The sequence below is a fragment of the Sebastes umbrosus genome, chromosome 9, assembly GCF_015220745.1.
Source record: "Sebastes umbrosus isolate fSebUmb1 chromosome 9, fSebUmb1.pri, whole genome shotgun sequence".
NCBI classification, from domain to species: Eukaryota; Metazoa; Chordata; class Actinopteri; order Perciformes; family Sebastidae; genus Sebastes; species Sebastes umbrosus.
The window spans coordinates 4,468,964-4,487,561 of NC_051277.1; the positions used below are offsets into that span (position 1 = coordinate 4,468,964).

Below are 18,598 nucleotides of genomic sequence, written 5' to 3' on the forward strand. Positions count from 1 at the left end.
CTGCCTGAATATGCCTGTATTCACCCTCTGTCTGAAACCATTTTAGCGCATTACAACGGAATTGCGTTGCTAGGCAACAGCTTGGGTCCATGTTTACTTCCTGTCAGCAGCTGATGTCATTCACATACAGTAGGCTTCGTCCGAAATCGCATACTTCGCACTACATACCCAATATGTGTACTATCGTTCAACGTACTTTTGTGTGAATAAACACAGTAGTATCTTCCTTTTCGGAGGCACTGAGCAATAATAATAATTTATGTCATCACTTCCTGAGAGCCTTCTTGCGGGTTGGAGACATGTAACCATGGTAACCTGTGCCAACCTGTGATGAAAGCGACGGTTTGTTAATTTGAAATATATATTACATATAGCAAAGTGAAATCTTAATACTTACAGTTAAATTGAAGCGTTATTGATGTTACAGAGCTGTCTGTCAACGTCTGTTAATGAATATTGTCGTCACTGCCGCATTGCATTGTGGGATATTTATGCCACCGTAGTGGCCAGCGTTGCATACTGTAATATTTCATCAGAAATAGTATGCAATTCATGTACTAATGGTTTCACACTAAGGTTTTGGGGCATACTAAAAAAATCTCACGTACTGTTTTAGCTATTAAATAACGTGTTAGTATGGAATTTCGGATGCAACCTATATATATATTGTAGATTTGTGACATCACAAAATTACAGAAATCCTGACGGCTCGTATGAAGGCATAAAGTTTCTGAATACAGCCTGTGTTTATTTCTCAGTGATTTGAGCGTTTTGATACTTTCACAGTATTTATATAGAACTTAAACAGGCTGCTCTGTAATAAAAAACACATGAAAATCTCACTTTTTACAACACGGGACCTTTAATATATCACCCGTCTATAGCTCAGGAGTGAAATATCATGTAGTATTGAATAAATAAATAAATAAATTAATTAATTAATTAGTATTGATTAAATTGGCTGCTGCCTTCTGAAGTTCCAAAGATATATTGACAAGGCAGAGTAGTACTGTATGTCTATATGATATCCATGTCCTGTTCAAATAACTTTGGGGTCATTTTACAGGTTTGAGTGTTCCTGTAATTACCAGCTCAATGATGTGAGAGTCAGGAGCTGTGGATGTGAGTCACATTTCAGCCAAGTCGGAGGGAAATTCAGCGAGTATAACACAACAGGCAGCTAAACCCACAACTGTTGTCCAGTGGCCAACAGATAAGGCTGGGGTTGTGGTCCACATGGGATTATATTTGCATGAGTGTGAGGCAAGAGGGCGTTTCTAAAAAAGAAAACAGCGTTTGTTCTCAGGGAACCTGCCCTGGATAAATAAAGGTTTATGAAAACACAGCAGCAGCAGCTGATTTTACTACATGTCAGATGAATCATAGAGACCAGCTGGTGTAGTGTTTGGTTGCACTGGAAACTTCTGTATACTTCTCAGTATCTGTGTCCATCTCTTCAGCTCAGGGTGGTCTGCAGTCCAAGTCCAGCACAACATGGTGAACATGAGGTGCATATGACTTCACATGTTCTATGTGCTGGATGTTTGTTGTCCACGCTGCACCAGTGATGTCCTTTAAAAGAGAGGCGATGCGGTGTGCTGTGTCATCGGCCCAGGCCTGCCACGCCTCTCTGTCAGCTTTCTTCCCAGAAACCCTCTGAGTCGCCTCATTGATTGCCGGAGCGGCCGCAGTGTTCGGTAATGCTGAGGTAACGTTCTGGTGAATGTGCAAAATGCCACCGGTTGTTCTCTTCAGCAGTCGACAGGCGACAGGCCAGCCGTCCTCAGAGCTCGGTATAAGACCCAGGTTCACTCGGTCAGCGATGCCACACAGCTGGAGCTAAAAAACAAAACAAAATATAACAACAGAGTATTGAGATGTCTTGTACTCTGTGAGGAAATTATTGAAAAGGGCGATTCAAATTTTCCACTGCTGTGATGCCAAAAATGTGTTTGCAATTACACTGGAAGAGAAAAAACTAAGCAAAACAAAAACGAAACAACCAGACTGCACTTGGAATAAATTAGGTATGTGTTTTTGCTGTCCAACTTTCTAATAGTTAATAGATAGATAGAAAGATAATAAGTGTCAAAGATGGCAGAAATCCCAGAAAAAATCAAATCAGTTGTTTTCTTTTGGGTCGATCTAGTTCAAGTTTCATGACGTAAAATCTAATTAAAAGGGTTGAAATACAAGCTCCTGGAAGAGGTTAGAACTGAGACATATAGTTGAAATCAGTTTTAAGTATTAAAAACTCGCATAGAAAGAAACAAAACTATTCACTATTCACTATTCACTATTCATCACACAGAGTTGCTGGGTTACAATAAGCTAATGTCAAAAATATATAATATATAATTTTGTTAATGTTTTGAAATAAAATTAGCTTGTTATCAATTTAAATGACATAATTGTGTATCCAAATATTATATTATATTATTGTATTATCACAATATATTTCCTCTGAAATATTAGAAGAAAAACTAGAATTATTAGAGGTATACTGTATGACAACAGTGACAGAAACACTGTAATAGTTGAGTTTCTTCCCCAGAAATGGTCCGAATTCTAGAATTATTTCATTTAATTACTATGATATCAACTCAGGAGAGTACTTATATTTCAGTGAACCTTTATTGGTTCTCTCTGTGGAGTTACAGACATTAAATCCTGAGGTTCCAATAATTGCTGCCATGATTTTCAGTGGAGATGGGATTGGAGTAATACAACCACTAGAGGGCAGAAGTCAACACTCCATCGACTTCATCCCATATTGTAACGTGTGTAAACAATACGTGTCACATAAGCAGTATTGGTAGAAACACATTACTTGTCGGTTGTCTCCTTGGTGAACGGTGCAGCGGTCAGACACCCCGTTTGCCATGAGGTTTTTCTGTAAAGCTTCAACTGCGTCAGGGTTCCACTCGCAGGCGTGAACATGACTGGCCCCCGCGTGAACCAGATATGGGAGGGTGAAGTATCCAATACCTGACGCAAGACACAAGTGAGACATTCAAACTATGTTTAATTACTACTGAAGAGTACAATGGTTAGATAAACACAATAAAAGTAACATAATGGGGATCTAAACCTGGACTAAAGTCAAAATTCATCATAGATATCCACTCAAACATCCTCAATATGGATTGTATAATATAGGACATGCGTTTTATTGTTTCCTCTTTTGTTGATGTTTAAGTAAACCTGTCACACATTAACGTGTTATCCCACCTGCATACAAATCCACTACAGTCTCCCCTCTGCAGTCAAATCCAGCCACCCGGAGCTTCTCTGTTATGTTTCCAGCTGAGAACATGCATTTGGTGACATCAAACTCATAACTGAAACAAAAGGTGAAGACGTTATAAGTTCAAACATGTTTTAGTCATAGTTTAATGTTCTCATTCATGTGCCATTCAAAGCACCAGCAAATAAATGACTCTAATTGATTAGGAGGCTGACCTAATCCTATTGTCCACATGTTTGACCCAGCCATGCTCTCCTAACAGCATCGTCACCACAGGAGACCTAAATCCATCGCTGGATATTCGACTCATCTTTGCCAGGCGCTTTGCCCCCAATCCTTTGGCTACTGCACTCCATAGCTGTCGATCTAATATAGTAAAAAGCAATCAATAAATGTCCTCATGAAATATTTTGTTCACATAGTACTAAAGAAAAGTGTGGTTACAGTTGAGAACAGTACCTATTTTCTTCCATAGTGGCAGGGAGAAGCAGTTGTCTCCCAGCACCAGTAGGTCTCCATGCCTCTGGAAGCTGCGAGGGACGTCCCTCCTCAGCTCCTCCGTCCATCTTTCACCCTGAGATTCCAACATCTCCTGGAGGATTTTCTCTAGTTTATCACCACACATCCCTCCTCTCTTCTTCTTTGGTTGCAGAGGATACTGTGGTGAGAACAGAACAGACAGAAGATCCTTTAAAGGGGACATATTGTAAAAAAGTGAGATTTTCATGTTTTTTTGTTATAAAGCAGTCTTAAGTCCTTTATAAATACTGTGAAAGTATCGAAACGCTCAATCCACAGGGAAATGCATACAGCCCGTATTCAGAAACTCTGCATTTGAAACAAGTTGTCAGGATTTCTGTCCATTTGCGATGTCACAAATATACAATATTTAGACCCTTTACACAGTTTTAAACATCAACATTCTAAATGTGTCTCAGTTTATTTCCTGGTTGAAGTACACATGGACCCAAGCTGTTGCCTAGCAACGCAATCCTGTTGCAATTCCATCGCAATTCCGTCGCAATGCACTAAAATGGAGCGTTTCAGACAGAGGGTAAATACAGGCATATTCAGGCAGACAGTATGAGGAAAATAAAGGATTTTTTTTAACATTACAGCATGTAAACATGTTCTAGTAGAAACACAAAATACAAGTATGAACCTGAAAATGAGCATAATATGGGACCTTTAAAGCTGCAGCATAGTACAGTCTGCTGCTAATTGTATTCAAGTGCTTTAATTACCTGACTCCAAACTATATCACAAGCACCGTCTGAAGCCCCCATGCTTCTGAGAGATTGCAGATCAAGTTGTGGCAGACAGGATTGTAAAATGGGCAAGTGGACTGTCTCATCTGAGTCTTTCAGTAAACACAAGCTCAGATCAAGAGCACCTTTGGACTGTAGATATCTCCTGTAAAATAAGACGTTTAAACGTAATATAAGATTAATTAAAAAATATTATTAAAATAATACAGAAACCACATTTAACTTGTCAATCAAACAGTCTGTCCACAGTACTCTTGGTTCCCACCACTGTATCTGGTTCCCATCATATACTACAGCTCCCAGTAGACCACTTACCCACCAAAAAACTGACAATAATTTTCAGGTGGATTTTCATTCATTCATTCATTCATTCATTCTCACTGTGCAATATAATTTTCCATTTGTGCAATTGTGTTAATAGTCTGTTTATTGTCAATACTGTATATACTGCTCCTTTTTTTATACTTCCTTCTATTTAAATGGTTCAATTTTTGTTTAGCTCCTGTGTTAGCTGATGCTGCTTGTTTTTTGCTTTTTTATCCATCCATAACTAACTGTACAAATGAACCTAAGCGGTGTGTTAATGTTACTTGATTCCAGAAACTCAGCAAGGATCCTTTCTCACTGTGCAATGGTATTGCACAGTGAGAATGAATAAAATTCCACCTGAAAATATCAGGTTATTGTCAGTTTTATAACCATAACATGCTTTTTCATGTAAATGTAAGAAGCTAAAGTTCCAGTTTTGTTTTATTTCTTTGCTGGGTACAATTTAATTAAACATCATAGATACATGTGTAGTACTGACTATGAGGAGGTACTTTGACTATAAGGTGTTTTGTAGTTGAATCTGACCTCTATAACCTAAAAGAATATGAAGGTATACTGTGTATTGCATACAATAGCACATCATGTATTAGGTCACAATATCATTATCATTATTACTACTCAGTTGTAATTCATACTGTGCAATATTTTCAGGTGTAATTTCATTTCATTCTCACTGTGCAATATCATTTTACACTTGTGCAATTGTGTTAATAGTCTGTTTATTATCAACACTGTATATACTGCTCCTATTGTTATACTTCCTTCTATTTAAATGGTTCATATTTATTACACTTTGTTTAGCTCTTTTTTACTGTGTTAGATGATGCATCTTGTTCTTGTTTTGCACTATCCCCTTTGCTGCTGTACACTGCACATTTCTGCAAATATCTTATCTTATCATATACAGTAGATAAATGTTCCTATGCTTACTATGAGATAACTTATCATAAGCAGCTGGATGGCTGATTACCTGAACTGCTGCGCGTAACACTGCGACACACGAAGCCAAGGCACATCTTCCATCTACAGGTAACAAACAAATCCACTGTATTCATTTTTGGACGCTTCATAAAGCTGTAATTCAGCCTACAACGAAATGACAGATAACCGGAAGCGATTCAAAACAATAACAACGCGTGTTTCTAGTCGGACTATTATGCCGGGCGGACGTTTCAAATATACAAAACTTTATTGTCAACACTAAAAGGCTCGGTCAAACTTTTTAGCTATTTTACGTCTGAAATTAAACAGTTTTAAACTTGTTTTTGACGCTAAAGAGGAGCAATTTCTCTATAAAAGATGATGGATAACGTTACGTCTTTATTTATATTACATTTCTGTTAGAGAACGAAGCTCTTTAGTGGGAATAAATCAGTATTAGTTTGGATAAAGTCGACAGATGGAGACAAACTGCTCAAAACACAGCAGGGTGACTTAATTAACTTGTTAATTAACACTAACTTTAACCTAAATACATGGCTTCGAGATAAAGAAAAGTAAAGTTAAAGTACAGTAAAGAAAAAAAGGTAATACTTGGTCATCTGGCTGCATCAGCTGAAAACACTGAGTACAAATATAATATCAATATCATGTGCAATATCACTGTTCATTATGTGCAATATCACTGTTCATTATGTGCAATATCACTGTCCAACATGTGCAATATCACTGTTCATTGTGTGCAATATCACTGTTCATTATGTGCAATATCACTGTTCATTGTGTGCAATATCACTGTTCATCATGTGCAATATCACTGTTCATTATGTGCAATATCACTGTTCATCATGTGCAATATCACTGTCCAACATGTGCAATATCACTGTTCATTATGTGCAATATCACTGTTCATTGTGTGCAATATCACTGTTCATTATGTGCAATATCACTGTTCATTGTGTGCAATATCACTGTTCATCATGTGCAATATCACTGTCCAACATGTGCAATATCACTGTTCATTGTGTGCAATATCACTGTTCATCATGTGCAATATCACTGTCCAACATGTGCAATATCACTGTTCATTATGTGCAATATCACTGTCCAACATGTGCAATATCACTGTTCATTATGTGCAATATCACTGTTCATTATGTGCAATATTAAAGGTCCCATATTGTAAAAAGTGAGATTTTCATGTCTTTTATATTATAAAGCAGGTTTAAGTGCTATATAAATACTGTAAAAGCATCAAAACACCCAATATACGGAGAAATACACACAGCCCATATTCAGAAACTGTTCGTTTGAAACAAGCCGTCAGGATTTTTGTCCATTTGTGATGTCACAAATATGCAATATTTAGACCAATTTCACAGTTTTAAACGTAAACATTCTATATGTGTCCCAGTTTATTTCCTGTTGCAGTGTACGTGAATGACATCAGCTGACAGGAAGTAAATATGGACCCAAACTGTTGCATAGCAACGCAATTCCGTTGCCTTTCCGCTGAAATGCGCTAAAACGGAGCGTTTCAGACAGAGGGTGAATACAGGGATATTCAGACAGACAGTATGAGGAAAATAAAGGGTTTTTTGAACATTATAGCATGTAAACATGTTCTAGTAGAAACCCAAAAATACAAACATGAACCTGAAAATGAACATGATATGGGACCTTTAATGTCCAACATGTGCAATATTACTTATTTTTCCGTTTGTTAGCTTATTTTACCTTTTTTATTTTACTTATCTTATCTTATTTACTCATTTTACTTAATGTAAAATATATTGCGATATACTGTAAGCAAGACAATATATCGCAATTTTTTAAAAATCGAATTTTAGGAAAACTGTCATAGTATAAAAAACACACCGCCATATGCATAAAATCTGAGAAAAAAAAAAGTTTACTTTTTTTATGCAATCAGAATTGTAGGATCTACATTTGAAGAATGTTAGAATTCAATACAGAGTTTTTGAGAATTGATAGATACAGTATCACAAAACATAATATTGCAATATTCAATATTTTCGTCAACCCCTAGTAAACAGTAAGTCAGTGGTAACAGACAGTAGAAATATGGATCATATAACCTTAATCTCTGACTATTTTTAATTTAGGAATGCTTTTTAAAAATAATATTTCTTAATAAAAAGGAATCTGCCAATTTCTACCTGCCACAGCCAACATTTATTCCATTTCATTCCCTGGCTGTGACACACTAAATAGAATGAGACTATAATCACTTATACCTGTGTTTATCCTGCTATGACATGTCGAAATGGCTGTTGCTGTGAAAAGGCCTACTATTAATGTATTGACTCCTGACCTGACTGTTGTCCTTTGGTTGTGTTTGTTGTAGAGGTGGTATGTCTTTCATATAGCAAACCTTTTTCCTTTTTGGGGGATAAAGTTATCTGCACCTCTCCTGATGTTTTATATTAATTGATGATTTATATGTGAACTCTTTCCGACTTTCTACTGCTGCTGCACAAAAATTTCCCCTTTGGATAAATAAAGTTCAGTTTTATCTCATCTTACAGTATTTATCTGCTGCACATTAGATCAGTAACACTACAGTTAAGCTTTCTGCTTGCAGTAAGATCAAACTAGGACAACCTCGTCCTCTCTGATATCTCCTTTTTTTGTAATGAGAAGTGGCACCAGATTTTAAATTCAGATTTTTAAGCTGTCTGCAGTCATGAGTATAATATTTGAACCTGAGCTGGCAGGTTGGTCAAAGGAACATCTGACAGGTCTTGTATTAATAATGTTCTCCTCTGGGGTGGATATCAAACAGCAGGGATCCTGGCTAAAGGAGACGTACAGTAGCTTTTCTACCTCTGGTCCATAACTGCAGGACAGACTGAGAGTGAGGGATGTTTGGTTTACTCTCCGGGTCGTTTATGGTCACGCCCTTCCCTGTGCAGCTGCCATCTTCTTGCCTCTGTGTTGCAGTAAGGAAGCTATAATGGCTGTATGACTGAGCTGAGCCAATATTGAACCATCATAATATCACTTTTTATGTCTTTAGGAAGGGCTATTATACAGCTGGTATGGTCAGCGTAAATGTCATTATTATTACTAGCCACAAAACACATAACCACAGACTTTAAATTATAAGCTCATGCAGAGTTTACAGTTACAAAAATAAAAAAAGGATAAGGTTGAGATAAATACAGACTCTTTGGTGACTGCAGTGTGGCTTCTGAGTGAAACACAACCCAAGGGACTTACTGTTTAAGAATAGATCAATAATGATATCTGTGAAATGATTTGACATCTTCATAACTTCAAACTAGAATCAAATTGGCTTTGCGTCAATTTTAGGCTAAATGTGTGAATTTCATGACCTTGGCTTGTTACAAATGCAACATATCAAATAATTGTATCACCATTAATAATATGAAAGAGCTTTTGCAAAGATTTGAGCAAGTAAATATTGAATATATATGAGAGTTGCACATCTTTTGCCTGAATTTTGTGCTTATTTTTATTGATTGTAAAGTTCCATTTGTAAATACTGTATATCCACATCTGATAACATGTCTCCTTATCATTAAAATAATAAATCGTACACCAGCAACTTGGTATCAAAATCTTTCAAAATTAACAGCAATTACAATTCAGCTGTAAACCTTTTTAAATGCAGCAACAAATTGATCAAAACTTAAACAGGAATTCAAATTCCAGTATATAAACATAGAATTGAATTTAATAGATCGGCCCCCCATTGCCACCAATACCTGATCCGGCTATTTGAGTCAGTATCTGCCTGATATCCGATCTGGTATCGGTATTGGTGCATCCCTACAATAAATCAGTAAACGATAGATAGATAGATAGATAGATAGATACAGTAGATAAATAGATAGATAGATAGATAGATAGATAGATAGATACAGTAGATAGATAGATAGATTGATAGATAGATAGATAGATACAGTAGATAAATAGATAGATAGATAGATAGATAGATAGATAGATAGATACAGTAGATAGATAGATAGATAGATAGATAGATAGATACAGTAGATAAATAGATAGATAGATAGATAGATAGATAGATAGATAGATAGATAGATACAGTAGATAGATAGATCTACTCTATTGGTCCCAAATTGGGAAATTCTTGTGTTACAGCAGCAGGTTATCCAGACAATGTACAGGAACAGTAAACATACTATAAATATACATATCAACACCAGAGATAATATCTATAAACTATAGATAGATAGATAGATAGATAGATAGATATTAACTTTATTGATCCTGAGGGAAATTCAAGTTTCCAGCATCACAGTTCCATAGTGCCAAAGATTTATATATTAAGAAATTTCAAACATGGAATATAATGCGAGATAAGAACTGAGGTAGAGAGTTTAAAAAAATAAATAAAAAATAGACTATACACAATAAATATACCAGACTACTACAACTAGCTTAGAAAATATGAATATAGAATAACAATTACATACTATATCCTCCTGAGACCCAGCCCATTGACATGTGTCCTCTGTAGTGGACATTTTATCACCATGCATGTCCTTTTACTCTTTTGACCTACTCTATCAACCCCTGGTGTATTGTAAAGAGGACATCCTGGGCTCCAGTGATATTAATCAAGTTGAATGTATTCTTGGTTTAATATCACTCTACAGCCATAATGTGTTAAGTTATTGTATCTTCTAAATTTTTTTTTTTTAAAAGCCTAAATTGTAAGATTTACTTTTAACCCTAAATAGGAAGGAAATCACACAAAAAAAGAAATTGTAAGACACTTTTTTTTTTCGGTTCACAGGAGGATATAGAATAGCAAAGTGTACAACGACATACTAAATTTATATATTAAGTTACAAAATTTTCTTTAAAATAATGTAAAATGAGGTAGTAAACCAATGTGCAAGATAAATAGCATGAAACACAAGAAACGTGCATGAAATTAATAAAAAGTGATGTTATTTCCATAGTATAAATCACAAATGAAACATGTAATTTTATGTTGCAAAAGCCCAAATTTATATTAACTCAGAAGTTTTGCAAAAAAAACCTGTATTTTTACAAGAAATATTTTTAGAATTCCATGTAATCCTTTTCTTATAACATAAACTAATTGTTAAAATAGGGTCATAAACCTCTAAAAAACAGAATTATTATCTTTAAAAATGATCAAGAAAAAGCTTAAATACAGATAATTACGATTGTGATTTCAAAAAATACTGTAAATCTAAGAACATTTACATATAAATCACAAATGAAACATGTAATTTAAAAAAAAATTCTTTCATTTTAAATACAGACAAATAATGTAAAATGTATTGAAAAAAACTGTAAACAAAATGTTTTTTTTACAGTGTATACGGACTAGTGTCACTTTAAGTTACAGTTTTTCTTTAAAATGAATGTGCAAATTCCACATGTGCAAGATAAATAGTATGAAACACAAGAAATATGCATGAAATTAATAAAAGAGATGTTATTTCCATAGTGTTTTTATAGTGAGAAGTGATTTTCCTCTGAGGACCTCTGCAGTGTTTTCCTCTCTGGAGCAAACACTTGAGGGATTAATGCATCTGGTGTCTTTACCTAATTATCTCCATGAATACTCCTTCACAGTCTCCTCCCTTTGGGGGTAATACTACAGGCGAGCAGTTCAGCATATTAATGTGATCCAACAGGACCTTCATCTGTGTCCTTTGTTCCTTTCTGTTTTACCTGTCCTGCCCCTTTAAGATTAGACATTTCAATCTAGGCGTGTTTCCTGCTGCCATTGACTAAAAAATCCTGCAGGGGGGAAAAAAGCATCCAACAGCTTCACATGTTTGCGTCCATACAGGCGCTTATTTCTTATTTCTAAAGGATTGTTTTATTATTCTATAGAAGAGACGTCCAGCAGCTCTTTAATGTCTGTGCAAGATCATTTATGATTTATGATTTATCGAGATGATATGAATGTCAGTCGGTCAAGGTCTGAGCTCCACATGCAGCTGGATTTTCCTTCTTCTGCTGGGAAACATCTTCCTCAAGCGTTTGGATGATTATCTAATAACATATATATTTTAATTACCTGGTGAGAGGATTGTTGGTGTTGGAGCTTCTCTGTGGGAATGACATGCTGCAGTGAAGAAACCTGGATATAATAATGGATTAGAAAAGCAATGAGGATGTGACTGCGACACTTTACAACCAACAGGAAAATGCTTTATCTCCTTCTGCAGAAATCTTTATTATAACAGAGTAAGTCTTGTTTTTTTTTATTTACCACATTGACTGGAGAGTATTTGTGAGATGTGCTTATTGTGTGAATCGTTTCTCAGAATAACAGCTGCCGTTAACCCCTAAAGAAGAAGAAGAAGGAGGATTGATCATCCATCATGTCGGCGGTGATGATCACTAGAAAGGTGCGAAAATGGGAGAAGCTTCCTGGGAAGAACTCGTTCTGCTGTGACGGTCGGGTGATGATGGCCAGACAGAAGGGAGTCTTCTATCTGACCCTCTTCCTCATCGTGGGGACATGCTCCCTCTTCTTCGCTTTCGAGTAAGTTTCATTTCCTGTCTCTGACTCCCATAATGGAAATGATCAATTATGATTTTCTCCAGAAAGTGCTCACTTTAAGTCACTTTAAGAATCTCCAATCTCCAAATTCCCAATATTTTATAAGATAAAATGAACCTTTATTAATCCCAGGTGTCAAAGCAGCAACATCAGCAAACAGAGTGAAACACAGGAGAGGTATAAAGGTATACAAAAATTATAAAAACAATAATAGAGATATAAAAGATACAGAGTGAATGGGTGAACATAGTGTGTGCAGTCCATCAATAAATACATGTAGTATGTACATATGTGCAGTCTATAAAGTGGTATATAGGATGTATAGTGTAAAGTGCAACATTGGTTAGAGTCCAAGATGGTTGCAGATAGTGTATGTATATAGTAGATGGTGACATTATCCAACTTTAGAGCTGAAACAATCAGTCTAATCGATTAAATGATCAACTAAAAAAGCTATTTTGATAATCTACTAATCGTTTCCTGTCAGTTTTTTTTTTAGAAAAAATATAAAAAATATGTTTCCAGCTCGTCAGATATGAATATTTCCTTGTTTCATTTGTCCTCTGTGATTGTAAACCAAATATCTTTCTGGTTTTGGGCAAAATAAAACATCTGAAGACTGAATGAATCGTAAAAGAAATATTATTTTCATTGTCGATAAATCTGTCGATTATTTTCTTGATTAATCGATCAGTTGTTCTGTCAGGAATAAAATGTCAGGAAATGGTGAAAAATGTCAATCACTGTTTCTCAAAGCCCAAGATGACGACCTGAAAAGTAAAAGAAGCTTTTACTTTAAAAAAAAAAAAATGACTCAAACCAATTAATAGATTATCAAAATAGTTGGCCATAAATTTAATAGTTGATGACTGATCGATTAATTGTTGCAGCTCTAGAGATATTTTCACCATTTTATAGACTGAATGATTAATCGTTTAATCCACGAAATGTAGATTAATCATCATCATTTTAGGTATAGGGCTGCAACTAATGATTTTTTTTTACTATTGCTTGATCTGGCAATTATTTTCCCAATTAATCGACTAATCATTTTGTCGTCGAAAGAAGTGAAAAAATAACCTCCTTTCCCAGAACTCAAGGTGTTGCATTGAAATTCCTTGTCTTCAGGTTGCTATCATGTATGACAGAGAAAATGGTAAAAACATTCCTCACATTTGATGAGCTTGAACCAGGTTTAGGTTTTAATATCAATCTGTAGCTTCCCAGTGGTGTTCCTCATGTATTCAAATCCAAACATACTGATTTTAGGGGGCTAAAATACGTTTTTACAGCCGCTTTACTTCGCCGTCAGACAGCCCTTTCTGATGGGGAACTGAAGCAGTTCTATCGCTCTCTTCAAAGCCACCAGACTACATTCACGAAAGCAGTAATTACCGCGGATTATACGTACAAACCTACTTCAAAAAATCTGAACTAACCCTTTCAGTTATTTCCAAACTTAGCACAGCCAACTTTTACTCAGCTAGTGCTAGTGTTCACATTATCCATAACCTTATAGATTAGCTTTTATTACTTTACTTCGGTAACCTACATCACCGCTTTTTGCAACAGCTGAGTGGGCATTTTACATTTGAACAAAACGTAATAGACCGCAGATGGACCCGCCCTTTAATCAGTTATCTAAATAGTTGGTTCCACCTCCAATTTTTTAGTCTCATCTAAACCATTTCTGTCGTATGTATTTGATAGATAATAGTTTTAAATGAGTATTGGACATTTGTAGGCGTCTTAAATGTATGTAAGGTGATGTGATTCTTTGGATCGGTGTTTTCTTGTGCAGTCTGTCTCGCTGTAAGCTGATCTGTATCCTCCGGTAAGGCTATGTTCATTTGTAACAAGCAAGAATTTCTGTTTTGATAAGCTCCCACGCACCCTGTGGATCCATGTTGCTCAAAATCCAGTTCCTGACAGAGAGAAGGTTTATGATCAACCACATACTGAGGTGTTAAATATTTAATCGCCCTCGCTGTCCAGCTTCTCCTCTGCTTTAAGAAAGGAAAGCTGCCTTTTTTTTTTTTTTTTAGTCGTCTCAGCAGTTCTGTCTCAAACCACTACTCGCACAAACCCAGTGGACTCATTAGCACCGTGAACTCTGGCTCGGATGCAGCACGTGAACCCAGATATCGTGTCAGCTAAGGCTGCACAGAGATTGTTTTTTAAATGAAGAACATGGCGTTTGAATGATGATTGTGCTGCTTCTCATTCAGCTTATGGTAATTTTCAGTTTCCTCTTTCTTCTCTCTTTTCTTGCCAGTTTTTATATGACACATCAGGCACAATGATTTAGCACAAAAAGCTGCTCTGTAACGCCGTAACCTCTCTTGACTGTGGGCGTGTATGCAGCGACCAGGCCAAATGGATTTGGAGCATAGCAGAGAAGAGAAGTAGCTGCTCTCACACAGTCGCAGGCCCTTCCCATCTCCTATCTGCTCTGCTCTTTAATGGCCTCCTGCTTTGCGTTTGAGTCCGGACAGAAGGAGCTGTTGTCCGTGAGAGAGAGATGATACTTCTCACACTGAACATCCAGAGCCCAGAGGAGGCATTGCGGTGACTAATGGCTGGAGGGTTGTTAGCATGCTATGTTCATATTACAGTTGAACATAATTATCTCTCATGGGGGGGCTGGATATTAACACGGAGAGATGGAGCCCAGACAACATGGGGTAATTTTCCAACTCGCCATTACACGGCATGTTGATATCTGATTTAAACCTCTAACGGAGTAATGGCCTTCTGCACAAAGAGCTTTAATGCATTCACAAACTGCCCATTTGCAACTACATTTAATAGAAGCAATACAACTATAAGTCCAATCTCTGTATGAATATTGTAGAGTGGAATATCCTCAGGTAGTATTAACGCTGAAATCGGCCGATTTAATGTGTAGATTATTTTCTCATTCGATAGGTTAATTGTTTTCTTTCTGTACATGTCAGAAAATAGTGAAAAATGCCCGTCATGATTTCTCACGTGACATATTCAAAGTGCTTGTTTTGTCTGAGTGACGCTCTAAAACCCAAAGGTATTCAGTATATTGCCTTCAAATGAAACTCGTGAGGTCGTGTTTACAACATGGGAAGTCGTGTACACGATATGCTCGGCGTTCAAGTGGTTAAGTCGTGAGAACACCGCTGCTAAGCAACGATAATGGATCGCCATCATCAGGTCAAATTTGTTATTGTGCACTACTTTGGTTTATGGCTAAATACCTGCAAATGTAATGACATCAGACTCAGCTGTACTTTGTGTTTAGTGCCTTGGAGCAAATGTTAGCATGCTGTAGCATCACTGCAGACGCTTAGTCTTGTTTTGTCAGAGTGGATTGTTTCAATCATCTTGTGCTAAATATGAGTGACACACTTACTTTATCTGTTACCAAAATAGTAATCTTTATAAACAGATTCTGCATTCACATGTAGAATCTGTAGGCAACGGGACACAATTTTGGCATCGTTTTGTAGTCCGAGTAGTATTGAATGCAGGTAAAGAGTCCGTGTGGAGACCAAAAGAGGCAGAACGCATCGGCCGAAATGCAAAACTCTGAACCCACCGAATATCGCCTGACGATGATTTAGCTTTTTATTGGTTTTAAAATTAGCTTGTAAACTGGCTACTTGTGAAACAATCTGGTCGTACACATCGTCTCTCAACTCCAGTCTCGAATCTCAAGCTGCTAATCGGACTGTAAACAATGAGCAGTGCGCGGAAAAAAAAAGGTCTTGAGGCTTATCCGTCGTCAGACCGATAGCCGAAAATAATAACCAATCAATAAATCGACTAATAACAGCTCCATCTAATATGGTTTATGATATCGTCACTGTTCCAAAACATCATACAGTGGCCATAATTTATCAAAAACTCAATTTGTAAAAGGCGTGGCGTTGATTAAAAACCGTACGACAGTCTACTGCGCGACGCCGCATCATTATAATCTAATATTAAGAAACAAAGCTTTTTGTGTCGGTTTAATTCTGGTGCACTAAACTGTAGTTCATCACTCTGTTATCACATACTCCATCTTTGTAGCGTAGTGTCCTTGTTTTTGGAGGATTCGTTCCTGACATGCTGGCTTGAGGTTGAGCTGTGAGCTGCACCGGGGCAGTGATGGGGGAGAACAGAGAGGGCAGTGTCCCGGCGTGGGCTGGCTCACATCCAACACTAGCCGAGCAGACATCTCACTTTTATCACCAGCCATCGGCACCCCGTGCGGGGAGTCCTCCCTGTGCTTTAATTTGTGCTAAATTGCGGAAACGAGCAGCCGAATACACAAATGGAAAGACCCATTAGGAACAACTAAACAAATTATTCAGGGAGGAGATGGGCCCGGCCTGTTTTTCCCTTTATAGGCGGAATCAATTTTAAGACAGTGTGTTCTTGCCCTGTTGGTTTTCAGCCCATTTAATATCCACTGATCTAATTTTAAAAGGAGATTTTACATATTTATATGTTACCTATGCTGTGTAAAAGGCTTTAGAAACGTTTATATATCAGCAAAAGGCTTCCTCACAGTTGGATGCTTGCTGGTTTGGCTCCCGTTTTGTGAAAATGTGAATGTGGTGTGCGTGTATGCGTGTATATGTGCATGTGGATCGCCACCTATGGAGTTTGGATGAAGGAACTGGAACACAAGGACAGTGTGTCATCTGTGTGTGTCCACCCCAGGACGCTGAGCTGCGAGGCCAGAGAAGCATATGTGCGTGTAATGAGACCGATCCTTTTCTCTTTGTTTGTTTGTACGTGAATCTACATCCTTGCATATGCTGCGTGCAGTGCGTCCGACTGACCTCCTGTCCTTCCTCCAGTCAGCTTCATAAAATGTGAGGATCTATTGAGGACAGAGCGACCGGCTGCAGTCATCTTGTAACCGACCCCCCCGAGCCTCCCTCAGCATCTAACCCCACCCTATCTCCCTGTTAGGCCAATCAGAAAGCGGCTGCTGGCCCCTCGCTAAATGAGCAATAACATGATTTATGCCCTATTCGGAGTACATGCACCATTTACAGTAACAGTGATCCACAGGCTTTTGTTCTCTGGATGCTTCTCTGGCAGGAGGAGAGGGCAGCTTTTCTGTTGAGGGCGACGTGTGGTTTTGCCCACATCCTGTGCCATACAGAGAAGGCATACTTCCTCACTTTGTCTTGATCTATTCGGCTTGAAATAGCTGCTCTCCTAGAAATGTGTAGAGATGGCTGCACCTATAATCGTGCTGTTAAATCACTAGTATTGTTTCTCATGTGGCTGATATTAAATCATCATTATTCTTCATTTCATTTAGTGAATATTCGATGACGCAACATCTGTAATCCTAGCTTTAATCCCGGTAAAAAGGACCTTGACCGTGGCTCTCATGTTTCATCTCTCTCATATGGTATTTAAGTGTTGCATAACAAGGAAGACTCATTTAAACCGGACAACAGATTGCGTCATCTGGAGCTTTAGTGTTTAACTCACTCATATATTTGATTAGGATTCAAAGAGTTTTAAAGGTCTGATATTTGTGTTACCATTACATTTGAGTCACAGAATGAAGCATTCAGTTTTCTGAAAAGAAAAAATACCTGGCGATCTTTTAAAAAACCTCAAGGAGGTCCAACACTTTCTGCTGTTCTGAAGATATTTACAGATTCATCAAAGACTCTTTATCTGTTTGACACTAAAATAGATTTTTCTCAAGTGTATTTTGCTTATCCAGGTATCAGAACTGACAAATGTCCTTGCTCTTTTTGTACAACACAAGGAAAATATGAATTATTTTGAATAAAAACATAAAATATTGTTAATATATACCAATATAACTGATGATGCATTTTAGTTGACGCTGTACAAATTGGTTTTAAAACGTTTAACCGGTTATCCAAGTTACAGCAGATACAACTGTTAAATAAATACTCCATTATATGCAAATGTCCTGCATTCAAAATGCTACTCAAGTAAAAGTACATATCAGCTAAATGTGCTTTATATACAGTGAGTTAGTTTAATACCAGTGGTTCCCAACCTTGGGGTCGGGCCCTCCAACAGGTCACAAAGTGAAGCTGAGCGGTCGTGAGATGATTAATGGGAGAGGAAAGAAGAAACATATTCTCTGATCTTTGCTGTTTTTGTGAAATAACGGATCATTTTACTTCTTCTGGAACAGGAACCGTTATTTAAATGCAACTATCTGTGAAGTTTAGAGGGGAAATCTCTCTTTGATAAACTGTTAATAGCGTTAATTGTAGTTTTGACAAG

The 18,598-nt window shown here is 37.1% G+C and overlaps 2 protein-coding genes across 4 annotated transcripts in view; one reads left to right on the plus strand and one right to left on the minus strand.

Annotated features, from left to right (window-relative positions):
- The window catches only part of zdhhc9 (zinc finger DHHC-type palmitoyltransferase 9), a 51,523-nt gene that overhangs the window by 2,515 nt on the left and 30,410 nt on the right, over positions 1-18,598 (plus strand). For 2 of the 3 annotated variants that reach the window (XM_037780419.1, XM_037780420.1), the window contains one exon: positions 12,108-12,328. In XM_037780419.1, coding sequence (XP_037636347.1) covers positions 12,165-12,328 — 164 coding nt within the window. In that variant the 5' untranslated portion in view covers positions 12,108-12,164. Of the gene's footprint in view, positions 1-11,479; positions 12,028-12,107; positions 12,329-18,598 lie in introns of those variants that run through there. The other variant, XM_037780418.1, reaches the window with a different exon arrangement.
- trmt12 (tRNA methyltransferase 12 homolog) lies at positions 89-6,525 on the minus strand. The gene is made up of 7 exons (XM_037780416.1): positions 5,816-6,525; positions 4,492-4,660; positions 3,707-3,905; positions 3,463-3,613; positions 3,232-3,341; positions 2,831-2,988; positions 89-1,839 (listed from the first exon to the last, which is right to left on the minus strand). Exons 1-7 carry the CDS (start codon positions 5,866-5,868, stop codon positions 1,462-1,464), a joined length of 1,218 nt encoding a protein of 405 aa, XP_037636344.1. The 5' UTR covers positions 5,869-6,525; the 3' UTR covers positions 89-1,461.

Excerpts from the sequence above, each read along its gene's own strand:
- trmt12 (XM_037780416.1), bottom strand. The coding sequence starts at position 5,868 with ATGGAAGATGTGCCTTGGCTTCGTGTGTCGCAGTGTTACGCGCAGCAG. Across the intron at positions 3,342-3,462 it reads CATGTGGACAATAGGATTAG|TTATGAGTTTGATGTCACCA; the intron begins GTCAGCCTCCTA and ends CTTTTGTTTCAG. Across the intron at positions 2,989-3,231 it reads TGTAGTGGATTTGTATGCAG|GTATTGGATACTTCACCCTC; the intron begins GTGGGATAACAC and ends GTCTTGCGTCAG.